The sequence below is a fragment of the Pholcus phalangioides genome, unplaced genomic scaffold (assembly GCF_987345545.1).
Source record: "Pholcus phalangioides strain wild (caught in Gottingen) unplaced genomic scaffold, Ppha-v1.0 ptg000009l_1, whole genome shotgun sequence".
Lineage (NCBI taxonomy): Eukaryota > Metazoa > Arthropoda > Arachnida > Araneae > Pholcidae > Pholcus > Pholcus phalangioides.
Window position 1 is genome coordinate 24869480 of NW_028301602.1, and position 22299 is coordinate 24891778.

At 34.3% G+C, this 22299-nt stretch overlaps 1 protein-coding gene across 4 annotated transcripts in view; it reads right to left on the reverse strand.

Annotated features, from left to right (window-relative positions):
- LOC149082592 (nucleoprotein TPR-like) overlaps window positions 1-18180 on the reverse strand; it is a 68608-nt gene extending 50428 nt beyond the window's left edge. For all 4 annotated transcript variants that reach the window (XM_089235856.1, XM_089235854.1, XM_089235855.1 and 1 more), the window contains exons 1-15: window positions 17860-18180; window positions 13938-14042; window positions 12369-12442; window positions 11118-11214; window positions 10653-10756; window positions 9113-9277; window positions 7896-8069; window positions 7477-7696; window positions 6901-7079; window positions 5123-5227; window positions 2855-2962; window positions 2393-2529; window positions 2055-2156; window positions 1562-1712; window positions 1149-1294 (exon numbers count right to left, since the gene is read on the reverse strand). In XM_089235856.1, the coding sequence (XP_089091982.1) occupies window positions 1149-1294; window positions 1562-1712; window positions 2055-2156; window positions 2393-2529; window positions 2855-2962; window positions 5123-5227; window positions 6901-7079; window positions 7477-7696; window positions 7896-8069; window positions 9113-9277; window positions 10653-10756; window positions 11118-11214; window positions 12369-12442; window positions 13938-14042; window positions 17860-18010 (2018 nt within the window). In that variant the 5' untranslated portion in view covers window positions 18011-18180. The remainder of the gene's footprint in view (window positions 1-1148; window positions 1295-1561; window positions 1713-2054; window positions 2157-2392; window positions 2530-2854; window positions 2963-5122; window positions 5228-6900; window positions 7080-7476; window positions 7697-7895; window positions 8070-9112; window positions 9278-10652; window positions 10757-11117; window positions 11215-12368; window positions 12443-13937; window positions 14043-17859) is intronic.
- Window positions 18181-22299: the final 4119 nt, after the last annotated feature.

The window sequence follows — 22299 nt, forward strand, 5'->3', positions numbered from 1 at the left end:
GAAAGACGTTTTGCTGGACATATTATGCTGAAGTGAACTTCAAAAGAAAAATTCTTCTAGAATCCACTGGGAATCATATCTAATTCTCTTGTGATCTGGGTGATAATGTTGATATGGTTGTAATAATGCTAGGTGGTTGTGAATCTGGTTGTGATAATGCTATCCATAAATATCACAGGAGACATGGGCAATAATCTGTAATGTGATGCACTGAAGGGAAGCATATAGTAACCCTTCCCCCCTCCCTTAAAAACGACTGAAAATGGACCCAGATGGCGGCAGCAGCGAGAATGAGATGATGAAATGCTCATGTCTCCCTCCCATGGTGTATATGGATAGGGTTACCAACCTTCCTCCTTTTTGATGTCATTTCAAGCATACTCTTACGCTTCACAAAATTTGTCCTTTGTCCTGTTTTTCAGGTTTCCATAATTTTTTCTCTTCACTTCAAAAATATATATTTCTTAATTGATATGAGTGTTTTTGTGATTTTTTTCTCCCACAGGCATTCACCAATAGCTGCTGAAATTCCAAGAATTTTTTCCTGCTTCTGTTTTTTTAACATTCTGTTTTAAACTTGGGGAAAATTATTGTTGTGGCTGGTTTTATTGGTCAGAATAGTGGTGCCATCTATTGTGAAAATTGGGGTTAATGATGTCACTAAGGGTGCACATGCAGGGATTCTCCTTTCTCAGTTTTTTATCTGGTAACCTATATATGGATAGCACACTTGTGCTCAGATTGCAAGAGGACTGGGTCTGATTCCCAGCGGAGACTAGTAGACTTTTCTTTTCGATTTCACCTTGGCATAATATATCCAGTAATGTCTTTCCTTCACACATTGGGATTGAAAAAAAAAATCATCTCAATCTCAATATTAGACTTTTCTGATTATCAATCAGTCAAGGTAAACAAATTTATTACTTTATCATACTCAAGACTGTGTTGAGAGTTTCATACTGAACCACAAAGAATACCTTTTACTCCCGAAGTTTATACAATTAATACTTTAGATTTAAAAATTAAAAGTATGAAAATTATTTCCTAAAACTAAATTAGTTAGGTTTAGGATATATGTCCTTTCATATGAAAAAAAAAATTACCAAATAATTTTTTTCAATTTCATCCAGTCACATTAATAATCTTACTTTTCATTCTCAACCTTTTCAGCTCTGTACACATCAAATTCGGACTGAAGCTGTTGCAAAGCATGCCTATTTTCATCATTGCGAATGCCAGGTGATACAACACTTTTATTGGCACCTAATGATCCCTGCGGGCTACCGAAGAAACTCTGAAGAACAAAAAAAAAAATTTTCAATCAGTTTTATCAGTAAAAAATATAACAAACTTCAGGCCTTTGTTAAATAGACTTATCATGTCTAATTTTTTTAATACTCAGGATACAAGCTGTCATTACTGTTACACACTGTATTTCATGTTTAAGAGCTGAACTTAGGAAATCTGAATTTTTTTAAATTGTTACAGATCCCATTTTTATTAGATCAGAATTTATAGGCAGAGTTCTACTACATTTTTATGTTCTGAAAAGTTTGCATACCTCTGAATATCCATGATTAGCAAGAAGAACTCTATACATGTCTCTTTGACGGATAACACTCTGCACAAGCTCAGCTTGTTTTTTCCGATTTTCTTTCATTTCTTCAAGCTGACTTAATGCACTCTGCAGTTCTTTCTTAAATTCTACTGTCCTGAAAAAGAGTTTAAAGTACAATTTATATAAAATAAAACCCATTTTTTGGTTTTTTTTCCCCCATTCATTTCAAATCTGATTTATGAGAAATGAGAATGTATCAGAAAATGATTTTCATTGTTTCTCTTTCTCACAAAAGTGGATTGCTAGCCATAAGTATTTTTACTAAACTCTCATAACACTAATTCAAAACTTGAATTGGCTTAGTTAAAAAAGAAAATAAAAGTATGAAAGTTCTTTAATGCTGTATTCTTATAGATTATCTGTTCCTGTTTCAGTCGAGTGATCATATTTTCTGAAAACAAGTAAATGGAATGAAGAGATGAAATTCTGATCTTACTTCTCTTCAGCAATTTTTTTCTCCTGTTGTTCTTGTTGTTCACTCAGATCTCGTACAACTGCAAGCAGCTGCTGATTTTTTGTTTGCAGCTCTGCAATATCCCTGGACAAATTTAAAAAATGAAAAAATTTAGTTCAATCTTTTTTAATAGGCTGAAACCTTTCCGCAGCAAAGCGAAGTACAAAAACGTTTCAAACAATTCAAAATCGTTATCAACAGCAATAAAGAATCAGATAACATTACAATGCATGTATATATATACATATTTTCATTAGCTTACATACCAAGGTTTATTCTATAATAAAAATAGATTCAGACTTCAGTTATTATAAACCTACCTAAATGTCACCAAATGGCGGGTTATTACTGTATCAGCAGTTTTGCCATCACTCGATGACACAATTTCTTCATCTTCTTTAGATGCTCTGTAAATGCCTCCTTTTGCATCTTGCAATTCTTTCAGCATGACCTGAATCTAAATGAATTCACTTTATTTTAAATACAATGTTGACTATTTGAATCTAAATTAGTGTCTACATAAAATTTTGATTCACTAAATTTCAAATGAATTCTGAGCATTTTTGTACATTCTCAATCGTGTACAATTTTTGGATATAGTATGATAAATTGAGAGAAAATTTTTATATTCTCATGGTATATATATATGAGTGAAATATAAACATTTAAAATTCTTTTGCATAAGTGATCAGAAATATTGAAATTTACAAGAAAAATATAATAATATAGATATTGAAAAATAAGCATTGGATTGTAGATATAACTAAGAAAGAGTTACATACTTGTCTGCTCATATCTTTGGCTTGACATTTAAATCTATTGTTTTCTCTTTCCAGCTGAGATCTAATTCTTTTAGCATCATTCAATTCATTTTGAAGTTTATCAAAATCCTATAGTAACAAATAAAAATGTTTTTAGTTACAGAAAAAATAATTTTCATTAACAACGAATGAATGCTCAAGGTTACTACAGAACAACATTGAAGTACAGAGAATCCCATAAATCACGTCCTTCAACAAAGAACATGTTCACAGAAAATTTACCATACAAAGTAACAGGATCTGATTGATCCAACATAAATGGTAGAATTTGTCTTTTATTTTTAACACCCATTGCTAAATATAGTACACTTTATGACTACAAGAACTCCATGTACAGTAGAACTGTGATGATTTGAACTTGGTTAATTCAAATTTTGGGTAATTCAAAACTTTACGAACTCTCTAAGAGAGTTTTCTATCTAATTTAATCTAAAAATTTATTTAATCTGAACTTTTTTTTTCAAATTTTTTGAATAATTCGAATTTGGAGGGAAAAAATTATTTTTATACAAGTAAATTGAGTTTGGAAAATTTCTACAAGAAGCCAGATATTGTTGGTTTTTTTTTTCCAATCAAGTTGCTAAACAATAAATCTTTAAAGACTAAGGCCAGGATTACATGGTAAAAGTTTGATAAAAAAATCCTTTACAAAACTCGAAAAAAACAACAACCAATAAGCCTATGGGTTACATTTGGTCAAATGTTTTATAAAAGAAATTTCTAAACCTTTTATGGTGTAATAAACATTTGAAAATTCTGTTTTTGTCTCTTTTTTTTGATAATTTGATGCTCAGCATTGTTCAGCTGGAGTGCATCGATACTGTGCACCACTTGATACTGATTATGCTTTTCACCTTCAAGATGTAACATTCAAAATCTGAATCGTTCTGCTGTCATTACATAGCTGCCAACTTTTGAGAATGAGAATTAGGAAAGCTTTTCACATGGATTGAAATTCCAAACAAAAATAATTACGAAAGGGATTTTTGAAAAACAATGTGATTTTTAATTAACAAAAGTGAAATTGTGAGATTTTTCCCCTTTGCAAATCCTGTAATGCATTGCCGATTAATGATAAGTTGCAAATTATCACCAACCAGTAGGTTAAATTACTTATCACTGCTACTCCTAAATCAAACTTCATCAACAAAAAAATTTGCCACTGGGCCTGAAATGGGACATGCAGACTTAACCGAACATATGGTAAAAGCAGATACAAGTCACCTCACCAACTTTGTATGTCGAAAGGCTAAACTGACATTGGCTATTTCGCAAATTTTGTTGTTTCCCCCGGAAAATTAAATATTTTTTGTGATTTGACGCAATGACGACAATTACATCATTTGTGTGACATTTTGGGGATTCAATAAGAAAGTAGTCTTTTTTTTTTGGGTAAATTGTTTGGGAGTAACTTTTTTCCCTAAAATAGAGATTTTTTGCAATCATAGTTGAAATTCAGGAGATATAAGCATCTTTCGGGAGTTCAGGAGATGGCGTAGAAATTTGGGAGCCTCACAGAAAATCCAGGAGATTTGGCAGCTATGTCATTAAGAGTATGGGAAGTTCAGTTTGTAATACATTAATGAAGGTATATTTCCTTGATAGCATAAGAACGGTAGGCAAAATTTCAGAAACTGTTTCGTAACTGATGATAACTATTTCAATAATTGATAATCAGCAACATTCATATAGGGTAATAGTTAAGTTTCAATTTGTAGTGATTTTACAGATCCAGGATAGATTAATTGGATAATTCAAACTTTTTCCCAGTGACGTTAGACATCGAATTAACTGTGTTTTCCCCATATTGATTTTCAAGTGTATATGCTATATGGCTCATGTCCAAAGTCTGGGAACTTCAGCGAAATGGCAAACCAACTTTACATATTGGTCAGACTTCAGACTATCCATAACACACAAAAATTGCTCTTATAAGTACCAAACTTGTAAAAGAATGTTTTGTGTCACCAAATGGCTACAATAGAAAACGTCTATTAACGGAAGCACATGGCCATACCAAGAATAATAAGTTGCATATACATTTCACTGGTACAGGGAGATAACTCATAGGTAATAAAATCTGTCAAACTTGTGATTTAAATATATTTTTTCATAAATGCAATATTTATCATCATGTATCAAAGTTCCATACTTGGATTCCAGGATGGCATCAGATAATTAATGAAACAACTGCAAAAGCTGAAGACAATAAAAGTGTAGCTCACTTACAGTTAGCGAACTAGCAAGCTTAGTTCTCAGACATGATATTGTTTCTAAAGCTTTTTGGTATTCTTGCATCTTCTCATTGATCACAGGAGTATTTTCTTCTATTTCCTGCAGTAAAAATAACAGGTTTTACATATAACATTATGATAGATTCAGATGATCAAACATTAGTATTGATTTCGTAGGGATTCAGGAATATCACAATTCAGAAACTTTGAAATTGATCATTTTTTCTGATAATTCATTTTTCTTATCAACTAACATTTTCTTATTTTGATTTAAAATTAGTTTCTGCTCTTCTGTATTTCCTGTGTCAGTATAACCTGTGGGCTATCCAAAAAGAAGTTGTTGGTTTTGTTGTCCCAGAGGATTTAGTAATATTGAATAGTGCAATGATCTAAAGTCAAACTCAGATTTAATGAATGAGTTAAATTCCACATTTTCATTCCTTGAATCAAGGAAAACTGTTATACCAGGGCTGAGTAACAAATATAAGAAGAGGAACTTCTAAAAAAAATTCTTTAAATCAAAGTCTCTTATACCAGAGTACAACTTTTTTTCTAATTCAAAGCATGTCACTCTCAATTCAAAAATGAAATTCCATTTTCAATTATCCTTTATAACCTTACTCCAAAAACCAGTTTGTACTACTCTATTTGTTTTCAAATAGCAGAATAGTTTGACAAATCCAAGGCACCAGTTCCCTAATGGCAACTAAAAAATCGTATCTGCACTTGAAATTTTTTATATGCTATTACTGATTTGGCATCTGACCACAACATGAAATTTTTCAAATTTACATTAGCATGTTTGCTAACATAGAAGAGTCATCAAGCCCCATAAATGACAAGTAAATATAATTTTAGAGAATTTTCTCTCAACCAAAAAGGTGATAGGACTGGCTTTAAATAAATTTGTTTGGCACCTTTTACTTTTCACATTTTTCTTCTTATTTCACAAGCTCTGGATATGTATGTTTCTTGCACACATCCCATTTCACTGATTCTCACTTCCCTACCTAGAAAATTTTACAGGAACAAATAGCACAAATTCGCAAATGTGGGCTATACATTGGCGTAGGTCAGTGGTTCCAAACCTTTTTGACTTGCAAAGCCTCTTTAAGAATTATTTTCTTAGAGAGAGCCCCTTAGAACAGTTTTTTTATCAACACACTTAAATTTACTAATTAAATTTTTTTCTTTCCTGGAGCGAGTGGCAGCAGAGCAACTAGGAAGCCCACACTGAACCATAAGAGCTTTGCGAAGCACCAGTTGAAAGCCACTGGTGTAGGCTACATTTACCAAATTTTTAAATTTCAGCAAAAAATACAATGGTCTGGGCTATGCTCAGGAAACCTTTTTCACAAGGAAAATGTGTTAGCATGAAGTCAAAACTTGGTACAAATGAAATATCTTATTCAACTGCTTGTAAAAAGTGTGAAATTTGCAATGCTATTAACCAGCAAATCAAACATGGTTTTAAAAATGCTCATATTAGTGGTGCTCATGCTGATATCTGAACTGTGATTTTATTATGATCACAGAATTGCTAACTTTTGGAATCCAGAAATCCGGAGATTCTCCCGAACAGGGGTACCCCTTTCGGGGGAGGGGTAGGAAAGGGGAAGTTTAGTTAGGGGAGGTTTCTTAAAAAACCGGGGAGCGGGAAGAATGATGAAAAATCCGAGTCTCCCGCCTAAATCAGGAGAGTTGGCAGGTCTGTAATCATTTAACTACAGGTTATTTATCATTTATATAAGATAAAAAAAAACTGACACATACAGCAACCACTTGTTTTAACTGGTCACTCATCTTATGATTTTCCATCTTTAGTTGTTGAATCTCTTCTAATGCTTTCACATACTCTGAATACATTTGTGTAAGTGTCATGCCTGATCGCATCACTTTGCTTGTTGCTGCTGCAGTTGGAAATAGTGCTTCCAAGCTCTCTGGTGTGAAAACTACAAATGACAGTAAAATGAAAATAAACTTCAAATATTCATTAGAGTTTTAAGGCAAGCAATGATACATTGTACATTTATTGTTTCATCAAAGATATCTTGATGCATTTTGTCATGAAAAAGTTAAAAAAAAAAAAAGACACTTAGAACAGTTGTTACTTGTTAATAGTGTAATATAGAAATAGTTCCCCTCCCTTCCCCACTGTATATTTCAAGGCTGCATAACAAATGTGAATACCTTGATGTGCTCATGTCAAAACTCATTTTTAAACCTCAATTTTATGTTAAATATTTTCAGTTGCATTACCATCTCATATTAAATCTTACCAATCAATTCAACAGAAATTCATGGCATTTCACATACATATGGCGAGAACATTCAACACTGAAAACGCACCTTTGCCTTTACAAATGTCATTGGCATGCTTCAGTTCCTCCTTGAGATCAGAATTCTCCTTGTCAAGCTCCTCGATTTTTCTTTTTAGCTCAGTTTCAGTGACTTCAGCATTTCTTTCCAATTCATTCCTAGCTTCAGCTGACTCTTGCAATAACTTCTGAGCTTCTTCGAAGGCACCAACTAGTTCTTTAATGCGCTTCTGATTATCTTCACTCGCTTTCTATTTTGTTTTGGAAATAGAAAAAAATTACTTATAACGAAAGTCAATGATAATAAATTAGAGGGATATAAATAACACAAGTAATGTTTTTATCAGCAAATAACTCAAACTGTGCTATTTTTGCAAGAGAAAAAACAACTATACAACCATAAGAAATGAAATATTCATATTTAATTAATAAAATAGCATAGACTTGTACCTTATACAAATCAACAAGTTTCATGTGAGCATTTAGTTCTAGCTGGAAGTGTTCTTCCATCTGTCCTGATGTTACATTCAATGTTCTAATTTTCTCAGCTAAATTTTCGATTCGCTTATCTTTTTCAGCACATGAATCTTTGAATGATGCAACCTGTCCTTCAAGAAGGCTTACCTTTAAAATAAGCAGCAAATCCTTGTTTTCATTTGAATGTTTCATGATTATGTATAAATATTACTGACATAGAATTCAAAAATATAAATGCAGATCATATTTAGAAAAATATTCTGAACTAAGAAGCTGCGATTCATGTAGGAACTTAAAATTATATTCTTCAGAACTACAGGAAAAATTTGATATCAAAACAGATTTGACGAGAGACCCCCCCCCCCCACTGTTTTCTGACAACTGCAATGATGCAATAGCACAGTACTGCATATCATATGGCAAACTTGTTGGTATTTAATGTCAGTAAAGCAAGTACTACAGGAACATTTGGATTTGTTGCAGAAAAGCAAAGTACTTTCAACCCAGAATTTCTGCGTATTTCTGTATTCTGAAAAGCTGAAAGCCAAGCCTCTTTTACCATTAATAAGTAATTATCTAGCTTAAATGATCAGATTTGTTCTTTTTTTGGACATTGGAAAATGAAAATGAAAAGTTATAGTCTTCTGTCTTCCATATTGAATGGAGTGTGGGTTTATACTATCTCAAAAAATGTCATTTTAAGCTACCAAGACCTACTTGAAAAAACTGACAAATAGACCTTATAAACTTTTGCCTGCCTTCCTTCCACATATGACATCCACTAGTTATGCATTGTTATGTTCAAAAAAAAAAGTTCCATCCCACCACAAGTCCAGAATGTATTCAAACTGATGACAGCTATAAAAGCATATGTATGTCACAGCTTGACAAATTGTAAAAAAGAAAAAGCGACACCCGAAATTTTTTTTTAAAACTTTTAAAGAAACTAACGGCCCCCTTCATGTTGGTGAATAAGCTGATTATATAACTGAAAATTTTTTATTTTCCTCAGACTCCTATTCAGAAACCACACATAGAAAATTTTAGGAGACGGTACCAATTTTTTAATCCCCATGGCAAAATGGGATTTATCAAGCTTTGACTTACATGTTCATTCAGCATTTTGATAAAGAATTTTTAACAAGATGAAAAGAAAAATAATTTATTTATTTTTATAAACAGTTTCTTACTTCATCAGTGCGCAGCTCAAGTTTTGATTGCAGCTCAAGAACCATGGAAGACTTTTCTTTCTTCATAACATGGATCTCTCTATTTTTCTGGGCAAGCTCGTCAATCAAATCTGAAACCTGCTGCTCTAATAATGATTTCTCTTGTTCCACTCTGTGAAGCTGATGCTAGATGGACAATATGACAGAAAAAATGTAGGTGAGCAAGACCTGCATCACATTTTTCTATAAAAGACAACCCGAAAACATCTGACAACAGTAACAAATGAATTTAAGTCAAATAAGTCAACTTAAATTATGTAGTCAAACTTTCCTGAATCCAAGACCATGTTTTATATTTGATAGAATGCATTTCTAATACTGGGGTCAAAGAATCTTAAAAATGTAACACCTGAACCTGTTGCAAAATTATTCAAGAGCCACAAATAAATTGTAAAAAAAAATTAGATCAAACTTGATCTCAGTACATGGTACCTCACAATCAGTGAAATTTTTTACCGCCTAAAGTAAATGTTTTTTAAAATAATCACAGTAAAATTTTTATTGCATAGAGTAGGCATTTCATTATAACAATTTTTTTCTACAATTTTAGAATCAAAATTGAAAAAGATAAATTATTCTGAGCAGAGCTGCACAAACTATGATTTTTTTTTTAATTTAAATATCACAAATAAAACATTGACATTTAAATTTCTGAACAGGCTTGAAGAGTGAATGTGATTAAACTAATATTATAACTGAATTATTTATAACAATTATTTATTTAACATTATTACTTAATAAATTAACACAAAAATAAATTTTTAAATGAAAAAAAAATGTTTTGAAAATTATCCAAAAATTGTTCCCAATGGTTTTAATGAAAGTGAGCATGGGAGGAGAGAGAGAGAATTTTATTTTTCAGATAGTTTAAGTGTGTCTGGTTTGCGACTTCATAATTTAAAACATGATTCCAAATTGGCATCAGTAACTGGACATCTCAATTGATATAAAATTAAAAAAAAATTGAATTCTAAAAAACATGACTGCTCATAAAAATACACAATGGAACTTTAATATAATGTTACTCTACGGACCAAGAAAAAATATTGGTGCAGAGAGTTTATTGTTATATCATATTTGATTTTTTTTTTATTTCTCCAGCCCTTATGTCGCTCGCAAAATACTTAGAACAGAAAATGGAATTTTTTTCAACTCATTATACAAGTTCAAAGAAGATCATTAAAAATCATTTTGAGTGTGACTTTCAAGGGTACAGTTCATAAGTATTTCTGTAAGTAACTACGATATAGTTTTCTATTTCAAACATGGTGAAGATGAAGATCACAGATTAAACATATTTTTCATTGTCATTTATACTTGAGTTTAGTTCTATTTTAATACATAAATCATCATTTATGTTTCAAAGTCCACATTTCACAATATTACTTTTGAGTAAATTTCAATTAGTTTTGATAAAAAAAGTATGCACATCCACTCTAATATAAGAGTCCCAATTTCAGACTCATCACTTGTAAACAAAATCATTCATTAGTCAACTTACTTGCAATGAGGATTCGTGCATTTTAGCTTCTTCAGCAGTAGTCATAAAAGTACATTTTTCATCAATAGCTGCTCTTGTTTCTTCTTGTAGACGTTTAAGCTCAACTGAAAATGAAAAATGTGATAAGCGTACATGATTTTATGTTTACAGTGAAAACCCTAAATGCAGATTTACAAAAAAACAGCAAAAGGTACCTGTGATATTAGTTATGGTGTTGAAAAATTATGCCATATTTATAATTAAACAGATTAATTGAAAAACTCATGATTCTACACAATATTAACTCAGTTATGCTTGGACAAGCATTAATTTTCCCATACAATACTTATGAAAAATCCAAGGGAAATTCCTTTTTCATACATAATTATATTAGAAAACTGCAAAACATATATTGATAATACAATAGAAAATTAATTAAATTACCTAACTAATTTAATTAATTAAATAATTAATTAATTAAATTACCATTCAATTTATCTATCTCATCTCGTCTTTTCTCTAATTGGTCTCCCAACAGCTTTTTCTCATCTTGAATCAATTCATTATTACGTTTGAATGATTGCTGAAAATATTCAAAGTTAAAAGAAAATTTGAAAATTTAAACAAACCCAAAAAAGATATGTTTCCACTTTTTTAACAGAATTCAAGAAAGTTAGATTCAATGTAGAAGATATACACTGATTATATACTAAAAAAAGAACTGAATTTGTTGGTGCACATTATATATATACAGTCGAATCCCGTTATAACGAACTCCAAGAGACCGGAGAAATCACTTTGTTAAAACGAAATTTCATTATAAAGGAATTCCAGGTTTTTGCATTGTTCCTATGTAAACTTATCCGGTGAATTAGGAAAGTGTTAGTTAAAACGAGATTTTTGCTATATCGGTATTCGTAAAAACGGGATTCGACTGTATATATAAATATGGAATGATGCCCAAATACGAATAAAAGGATCAGCATATTTTTTAAAGGAATGTGATCAACAACCCCTTAAAATTTCATTAGAGGTGAGCACGAAAAAGCTATGCAGTAGGTACTCGAGCTTACCTTTAATAGAGCTTCACCCAACAAAATCAGATTGATCATTTCCATGACCAAAACTACTCAAGAAAGAAATATCCTCAGGAGTCCCTCCAGACATTCTTCATGGTCTTATTTTTGTGAAAATTACACATAATTTTGTGAAAAGTAAGTATTTTTGTGGTAAGAAAAACAATCTAATTTTGTACCAAAAAAAATAAAGTTTAAAGTTTATGGTTTCTTCTATTTTGTAAAGGGTCTGTTTTTCAGGTTCAGAATTTTCGAACAGTCTGGAAAACAGACCAGAATTTTAGTTAGACTCCCCATTCAAAATCATCTTTTCAAATGTTTTGGTTTTTTTTTCTCCTCCATCCCAGAACTTTTCCCTGAATTTTGTATATTTGTATATATCTACAACTTCTGTCACATATTTTACATTTTCAAGAACCATTTTTCATTTCACTCAAATAAACAAAATTGGAAGGTGTGGGATTATATATACCAGAAATTTTGCAGTAGTTTCTCTCCCCCCCCCCCCCCAATATTTTATAATTTTGCGTTGTCTTAGCTGAAATAGATCTCACCAAAAGGTAAAAACTTTTCATTAGATTTGTAAAAATAACTGACAATATGGTAATATTATGCAGGTGCAGAGCAATCCAAACGTATAAAAAACAGTAAAATAACTCACCAATTCTACAGATGTCGTTCCATGTGACTTTTGCAGCTCCCTTAATTCATTTTGCACAGCAGACAAACTAGTTTCTGAAATTGAGAATTTTAAAAAAAATCATATTTCCAAATGACTCGTGTAACAATCATTCAACCGTCTTTGTAACACTTTGCTTTGCAGAGAAGAAAGAGGAGCCGATTCGAAACAGCTTTATTTTTCTTTCTAAGGTTTTCATAGGGAACAAATTAGTGCACCAACTGCTTTTTTTTGTAGACTTTCTGGGGTAGTAACAATGAGTTATTTCTATAACCCTGCAGTTATTTCTATATTTTCATCTCTCTATATTATAAGTGGAAACTCAGTAAGGAAATAGTTAAATGAGCAATAGCTGGGTCTTGATTGCAGGAAATCTTCAGGCCTGGTTTACACTGGACCACTCACAAAAGCAGAATGTTTTGCATTGTTCTGCAATGAGCCCTTGGATGAGTGGAAATGTTCTGCGGTAAAAATCCCCATAATAGTGTTTTGTAAACCTTTTCTTAAAACTCTTCCAGATTGTTCTGCGATGCATGTCAGATTTTGGCATATTTCGCTTTGGGGTTGGACCAATACAATAATATTGATGGTGATTAGTTAAAAACCTGAATTTCTGGTTTTTTTTTTCATCCAATTCATGTCAATATCATGCATAGTATTATTGTAATAGCAGTCTAGTGTGAACCTAGCCTTAAATATTAATTTGAAATATAGATGGCAGCACTAAAAATTCACACACAACACTATATAGGCTATGCACTAAATTTGATATTTCCGCCTGTGACGAGATCTTTCATTATCTTCCTCACCCTTCACAAATCTAAAACGTACTTATAATCCCTATCAGAGTCGTATTGGACATTAATCACTTAACAGTTTTGTCCGAACACCATTCAGGTGCTGCAAAAGGGTATTTTTCTGATTTGCCCATATGCCGCTCGGGCAACATATTTTTCTACGCCAATCCTCTGATTTGCCCAGCTTTTTCTTTTTTATTACAAAAAAATATTCTTTCACCTTTTTGATATATCACTGTGGAATGCTTTTGTTTAGTACCAGAAGCATGGAGGAAAATACTCTCATTTGAATTTCAGACTTGACTTAGTTTATCACCTGATCAAAAGGCATGGAACAGTGGATGAGAAAACCGGACGACCAGGAATTTTGCAGAATCCCTTATGATTAACCAAAAGACATTTTTGGAGTCAATTTCTCCCACCGAAAAGAAACTGAGACCGATGAGACAGTTTTTTATGTGTTGCTCAAAAGAAATTATAGCAGAAAAAAGAGTGAGAAAAGAAACCAGATATTTTTGTTCCGATTGTGATTCAGGACTTGGTTCATCTGCATGTTTTAAAATTTACCATACAAAAGAGTTTTGAAATGAAATAAAAATGTAAATATTAAAAAAATGCATGCTCTTTTCTGACATCCATTTCTATAAAATGTTCTTCCCAGTTCAGCTAGTGTTCGGAAAAAAGCCAACTTTAGTAAAAATGCCATTTTTTTTTTCACCATGGTATACAGTATATTAAATAAAACGTGTCATACCTAACTCTGAGATTTGAGTCTTCAAATTCAAGCAACTTTCTGCGCTGCTTTTCTGTTCCGCATGGCTTTCTGATATCTCTTTTTCAAACTGGAACTGCTGCCTCTCTATGGAACGATACAAGAATAAAAATATCATTGAACAGATATATGCCTATTGTATATTTTTTTATTCAATAAAATAACTTACATAAAATCAATGCTTCACAAGTGAAAATACAACAATAAAACCACTTGACGTGTTCTTAAATCCTGATATTGTATTAACAACTAAAACGACTTTGCCCCAATATATTCATTACATATTTTCTTATTTACATGCCAGCCGAGAAGAGAAAAATCATGGTGGTGAACAAAAAAAAACTTTCCACTCCTGTTTTGGCATCGTATCTAAGGGTTGACACAAACGTTTTACAGTGTGTTATGGGAACCATTTTTTTTACACGAACTTAATTTTCCTTTAGCGAGGCTATAGTCTATTTCAGGGTTCATTGATACCATGGTATATATATCGCGATGTATATCAGATATATATTTTCAGAATATCATGATATCTGATATTTTCAGTCAAAAATACATATTAAATGTATAATTGTATGATATTTTAATGATTTAAATATCAATGAATTTACACATGAATTCTTTGAATTTTGCAATCAGAAACTGGTTTATCAGTAAATATAGATTTGTTTAAAATAGATGTATTCAGTCTGGAATGGTTTGATATTTTCAGTCGAGAAAGGTTTGATATTTTGTCTCACATTTGCATTTGAGAATGCATTGATATTTTCATTTGATAATGGTTTCATATTTTGTCTCATATTTTCATTTGAGACTGGTTTGATATTTGAATTTAAAATAAACAGCAACACGGTGCTGATGTGTCAGTCGTTCCGCAAACTGTTGTCAATTGCCACAAGAAACCTGAGAAGTCTACTCTCACAACCACCAACGTTTCCCCTATCGTAACTTATGGTACCTAACTTCTAACATTGAATTTCAACCTGCAAAGGATATTTGCTTGGCCATTCATCATAGCCGACGTAACTTGACCAATCATTGATGTAGATTTTCCATCGCCTTTCAACCTGTTAGTTGATAGCAAACATCATCTCCTCATAGATGGAATAACCCTGCTCTATATCTGCAACTTTTATACAGTATGAATTTTGTTGTCAAGTTTTTGATTGCACCAAAGCAGTGATGTACCATCAACATCATGCCCTCTATAGCACATTTTTAAATATTATATTCGGCATGGTACTCATATTGTGTTTTGCTGGTAACACACAATAAAAAATAGTCACCAAGCAGCGAGATACTGTATGTTGGGAATTTACCTGGTTAAGTAGTAGTGATGGTAGCAATGCATTTCTGCTATACCTTCATGTCATGAAAGATTCTGACAAAGACTAATTATATAATCTGCGACAGACCATGAACAACCTTTGGCACAGTAGCCGAAGTGAGAATTTTATTGGCCTAGACTAGCCCGAACCTATAAATTAGTGGTTCGCAAAGTGTGCGTCCATAATATGATCTTTTTGGCAATATATTGGAGATTTTTTTTGGCAAGAAAGACATCCAAAAGTATGACGGCATCTCAATCTTGACAACTTCTTCCCATGTTTTTGGTTGGTTTTCTTGCCAAAGGAAAAATAATCACGAAAAAGGAATTATATCAGAGGTTCTCGAACTCTTTCCACTCGCAGTGCCCCTCATCCTAATTAATGCTCATCCACAGCTCCTCAGAGAAGCTTAACAAAGAATCTCTCCAAAAAACCTTTGTCATTCCGTCTTCCCTGATAAAGGTTGGCGGTGCACCAAGGTGCCACGCCGTACAGTTGAGAACCCCTGGATACCTGTTCCTAAATCAGAAAAATCAAATCAAATTTTCTCACTGTTAATGACTAGTTAGAATTTATAACATGATTAACATATGATTAAAACAATAACAAGTGTATAGTTAAGTTACATAGTTAAGCAGAAGTAGTATTAGAAGTAATCACATTTGTCTCGCAACAATATATGTGCTTCGGGTGGGGTGTGATGCACACACGTTGATATATACATTAGTCTGGAGTGTTGCCAGATTGCAATACATATCAGTGAAAGAAAGACTTGCTTCTTGGCTAAAATGTGCTGCTGAAATGGTTTCAAACAGCCAACGACACAAAGAATTTAATTGGCACAGATTGATTTTTTGGAGTTTTTTTTTCATATTTCAGGTTACTGTGTTCATTTACAGGGTTTTTTAAGGCTGAACAAGTTTTCTTTTTTGCAAGCATCTGAAATATCTATGATGTTGAAGTTGTTTGGCAAACAAAAGAAATTCTGAGTTGCCAGGGGACAAAAAGAATGGTCTTAACCCCACAAAGCAAAATATGTCGAAAATGCAACATACGTCAAAGAAAAAGTAGTGCTACTTCAGAACAATCTCAAGGAATTTCAAGAAAAAGTGCGGAAAACAATTACAGGGATTTTTACCATAGCACATTTCCAGTCAGCAGAGGGCTCATTGCAGGACAATGCAAAACATTCTGCTTTGGGGGTCTTAACCAAGAAAATAATTGGGATATAACATACCGTGAAAGAAAAACCTAAGAAAAATGTAGTCAAAAACAGTCTTTTTTTTGTGTAACATTCATTGCATGCAGTGTTAACTTGACGTTTTCTTTTAATAAAAAAACGCCTTTATAAAAATTACCTAAATTTTTTTAATAAACGAGAAATTATGTGCCATAAGTATTTACATTTCTCATTAACAGATGGCACTTAGAATTTTTTTCAACTTTAGTGATACCTGTCAGTAGTAGATGTAACTAATGTGACAATGAAATTTTTGAAATTTAAACTCCTGTGCAAAACTATCACCTATGATTTTCGAATCATTGGATTTTTACTTGTTTTTGTGACTTTGTGATCACTTTATGGATGGCAGAGATAGACGAGTAATTGTTGTACATCAACTCCCTCACTGTTGAAAAGGTATGCTAATTCAAGTGTATTATTGATTGATGACGTGTATATAAAATTTATAATACCAGTGGGTTTTTTGTTTTCAATAAACTTTAAAAATTATTAACACTTCCAAAAATGTCTGTATGTTGTATATCAGAGGTCATCAACCTTTTTGTCTTGTCACGAGCACTACCTGTATCCATCATCAAAAGAAGAGCACTCTTACGGGAAGTTTGACATATGAATGCATGAAATCAGGATCAATTTCAATCCTTAAATGCAATTTGTACAAAGTTTTTAATTTTAACTTTTTAACGAAATCGGAAACAAGTATTGAGAACTCTGGATGTTCCAAGGAGCACCGTGGTGCTTGTGAGCAACGAGTTGAAGATGCCTGTTTTCTAATAAATCCTTCAAAACTTTTCAGATATCAATCAAAGACTATATCCATGCTCAGGACCGCAACTAGGAGAAGCAGGCAGGTCTGTTGTCTTGGACCAGAAGGGGGGGGGGTGGCAAATTCATCCTTTAACTGCTTCTTGTACATGCATATATGCTACTCTTATGCAAGCCAATTTTAGGACCTTGCTTATGACACACACATCTCGAATCACCTAGGGCAAGGGTTCTCAAACAGCGTGCCATGGAGTGGCGGCCCGACAAAGGTTTTTAGAAACGGTTCTTTGTCAAACTGCTCTGAGTAGCAGTGGATAAGCGTTGATTAGGGTGAGGGGTGGAAAAAGTTTGAGAACCCTCTGACTTTAGAGGGCATGTTATAACCAAACTCGACTCTTACTTCACCATTCAACCACATGAATTTTATTCCCCCCCCCCCCATATCGCCATATGATTTTCAAGGCGAGGTAACATGATTGATTACCATTCAAATTTCAATTCATGAATGAGAATCGACAAACTTGTAAACAACCATCAAGAGATTTTCAACCATTCACAGATGCCTCACCATTGACAGCCACAAGCTCGGCATTTTCATTCTTGAGTTCGTCGACCAAATGGTCCTGTTGTTGTAGATGATCGTCCAATTTACTTCTCAAATCCTCTGGCACCAGCTCCAGCTCGGCCTCTGTGATGACAGCTTGGAGCTTGACCCACATCTTGCGCTTTGTTTACTGTTTATGGAGTTCTCTCAGTGAAACAACGCAATGACATTCACTTCTTATTTTAAAACAAGACGAATTTCATTTTTGCGATACTGTGTGAATATCTTCAAACCGACCGGAGAAAAATATAAGTTGCTTTCCGAGGAATGTTTATAGTTGATTGCTCTTTTATCCCGCCCGTACTCTTAAACCAGCTTTGATCCCACCTATTGCACACAGATACCTAGCGGTCAAATTTGTAGGCTTTAACGAGATGGCAGAAAAACAAATCAATCCAAACGACTTTAACATAACTTGACCATATTCATGAACGAAAACTCAATCATTTCAAAAATGGGGGCCAAAGGTAAGCTGCAGGAAATCGCTTAAAAATTGCCGAAGACTAAGCTGACCATATTTCCTCGAGAGAAATACGGAAAATTGGGATTCCAAATACGGTAAAATACGAGACATCGCCAACTATCGCCAAAAATGACGCCGAAACCAAAGTTGAAAAATATTGTTGAAATTACGGGGAAAAAAATCACAATGGCGCCGGAAATGAACCACTACTGAAAATTGCAGTGAATTAAAATGAATTCCACGAAAAAAAACGTTCACCGAGACAAATGTGGGAGATTAATATTCTCATTTATAGTTATTTATTATATAAAATAATTTATGAGGAAAAATAATGTCAATCTTCGATTTCAATAAAAAATAAAAATTCAAGTAGGTTTCGTGTAAAAACGGGAAAAACTGGGACACTTTCGCCAAAAAGTCGAGACAACCAAAAAAACAGAAAATACCGGGGCTGTCCCGGGAAATACGGGACGTACGGCCACCCTACGAAAGGGGATAAATAAAGCACCACTGCAAATTGTGGAATAAAATGATTTTGCGAAATAAAATGTTGAAAAACATGGGCGGAAGTACAGGGAAGCATGGGAGAGGGGGGGATGGGGAGACAACGTCAAAGGCAGAGCCGACTGATTAATGTATAGGTGTATATATGTATTGACATTATCATCATTATCATCATGCCCCCCACTTTATGACAAAAAAATGTGATGATGTGTATCAGTGTTTCCCAAAGTGGACAATATCACCAGCTGGGGAGCGATGAAATTGTCCGGGGGGGGGGGATGGAAGCTGCGGGTATAGCATAGGATCCTATGAGTGCGATTGAGTTGGGGGCGATGAGAGAAAAAAAATTCTGAAGAAGGGGGCGATGAAAGAATTGTTTATAAAACTATGAAGCATAAGATGACGAGATGAATATTTTCATTTATACAGTCCACGCAGCCTAGAGTAGGCTACATGATAACAATAAACATGATCCGCATTTCCTGTAGTAGGGTCTCTAGTCTGGGATCTATTGCGGCCTCCCAGATCAGACTTTCACGAGCCCCTTTTATGATGAATTTATAGCGTGAAGAGACAAAAAATAATGATAATCGTCCCGGGCCCCAGAACTGGAGAGCAGAACTGGAAACAGGGAGCAACAGGACTACACCAGTACATATATTCACACTTCACTTAGAATTTGTGATACAGATGGCAGCTGTAAAAATTCACACACAACACTATATACGCACTCAGACTGTTAGGTAGGACACACACACTCACACTTCCAGCACAACTCAATCGGTAGTAAATTGTCCATAGCGATAGACCGGAGTTGTCTTCGGTTTGAAAGAAAGGAATTGCGGTGACTACACTTAACGTTTGGCTGAACAGGACGTATTGCTAACGGATATTGGTAACGGAACTCTGTTTTTCTCCTTCACATGATTGCAAAATTTTTAATCCATCCATCCATTTTTTTTTTCTCTATTCTAAAATGGAACTTTGTTTCCTTTGAGCTTAGATGCGTTTTTTATTTTTTATTCAACCATTGTAAGGCGTTAGAATGAAATTGTCTAATGTGCAGTATGTGAAAAATCACGATTTCTTTTTTTGTAACAATACGTTTGACAGATTCCTTGAGAAAGTCACTTATGGAAAAAAATTTAAATCTTGTCAACTGAAAGAACTAAAGGAAAATTTTTTTTGTCATGCATTTGCCTTCACTATAGTGAGTCCACTGCAAACGCACCTCCACACGCAAATGAGCAAGCATTTTTTTACATGTTAATTGGTTGAGATTTTTCCCCATTAGCCTTTCTATTTGCCCCACCCGTGAAGACAAAAAATGGCCACTGTTGGGAGAAAACCATTTTCTTGTTTTCCTGAAGCAGCTCCAACTTCAAACCCTACCAATATGAAGGAAGTGAAAAAAAAAACTCACAAAAAGATTTTGCCATTTGCGAGGCCGATTTTTTATGACTGGGTCTTTTTTAAGAAGAAAAAGGAAAGTTCGTCTGAGAAAAGATAAGTTTTCCAGGGACCGACTTCTCGGGAATAGGTCTTTTGCTCTCATAAAAAGTCAGACAAAGAACAGATGGAGGATTGCCAAGGCGAGGGATATGACCATTGATTGATTTCTTTTATGCTCATTAAAGTGAAAACGATTTAGTTATATAACCCTCGGAGTAGAAAGGATCTAAAGTTGTTACCGGATTGTCATCAGATGCCGGGGCTAAAATATTCTATTTTAGAGCAATATACAAGGGCATAGCGAGAGGGGGGGGAGACTTGGGGGTCTGGTCACCCCCCCCCCCCGCCCACCCCGAAAACACGTCAACGTGACGTAAACACGTCAGGGGTCCGACAGACCCCTGGGACAAGTGATTTTTCTGATGCCCCCTCCCCCCCTTGCGTGGAAATACATGCCTTCCAATTTGCATAAATTGTTCCCGAAAAATGATGCAGATCTGATTGAGGCTCCTATGCGTTAAGATTTCACTGAATTACGTCATTCCGTTCAGGACTGACCCATGACATTTTGAAACTCTATCAATGCATAGATATGAAATATAAAAGTATGAGTCCTGCGATTTATTCACAAATATAACCACAGAGAAATAAGATTTTGCTAGACTATTTGTTTCCACGGAAACCCCAGCCAGAACATTTAGATGGCCTCTTCCTCACTATTCCCCAGAAAATTTATTGTAATTATTTTATTTATTTTATTTTTTGCAAAAGTGTAAGACCGATCAACCAGGTCTTGGAAGGCTGCCGCTGTCAGGTCATATGGACATAGTGATGTGTCCGCATCGTAAGAACCCATGTGCGATTCTTGTAGGTAGCACAGTAGTCGGTTGAACATGATTTTCTGTGGCTTTCCAGCCTTGTGAGGCACGAATGCGAAGTGGTCTCTTATTTGCAAAGAAAATCCACACAAAAGCAGTCATACTCTTCTACACTCTGCTTACAAAACACAAAAAATCTAAGCATCTCGCACTTTCACTTCGAATTAGAAATGCATATGGCAGCATTTCGAACACGAAACACGTATGTCTTTGATACCATTAATACGCTAAGACAGAGCCGTGTCGATTTTTGCGAGGGAAAGCAAACAAGATTTTGCCACTCCCCCCCTGTAAAATTCGGTTACTTTATAACGGCGTTTTTGTTTTCTCTGAAAGATTGCTGCCCGTAGCAGTTGTCCTCCTTTGAACCCCCTCCAGTTCCGGCCTTGGGTGAAGCCCACAAATATACACATACGACAATTACTAGTATGCACTGATGATACGAATAATACTCATGATCCCGAGAGGAATGTTGAGTTTTGTAGTGGTGGCTTTTAAAGCCAGAGGGCTACCGCTGGTAGAGGAGCAAACCGAAAACGAATCACAGGCTACCGCAAGTGGAGGAGGGCCATGCATGCATGCATGCAACACTGGCGTACGAAAGGGAGGATGGATGAACCCCGAATCCCTTTGAACCGAAATTTTGATTGAGAGACCCTCTCCCCGGAAGAGAAAAAAATTATGCCCTCCTCCAACTTCAGAACATCCTGTAAGCTTATGACATGCTATATTCGATACTGTAGACTCTACAATGTAGAGGATCAAATAAAATTTTTCGCACCAGAACGCAAAGTGCCTAACTCTTAAATGTTCAATTTTTTTTCGAGCTGATAATTTTTTTCATAGCTGATGACACGTATAGAAAATCTGAAAAATCAGGGGCGTAGCCAGAAATTTCGTTCGGGGGGGGGGGACCACTTTCATTTCGGGGGGGGACCAAAGTGACAGAACAATGGATTTGGCCATCTTTTTCCCTTTTTTCGGTCATTTTCTCACATTTCGGGGGGGGGGGGGACCAGACCCCCCAAGTCCCCCCCCCCCTGGCTACGCCCTTGTGAAAAATCTATCTCGAATTGTACTGCAGCCTCAAAAATCGACCATAAAATA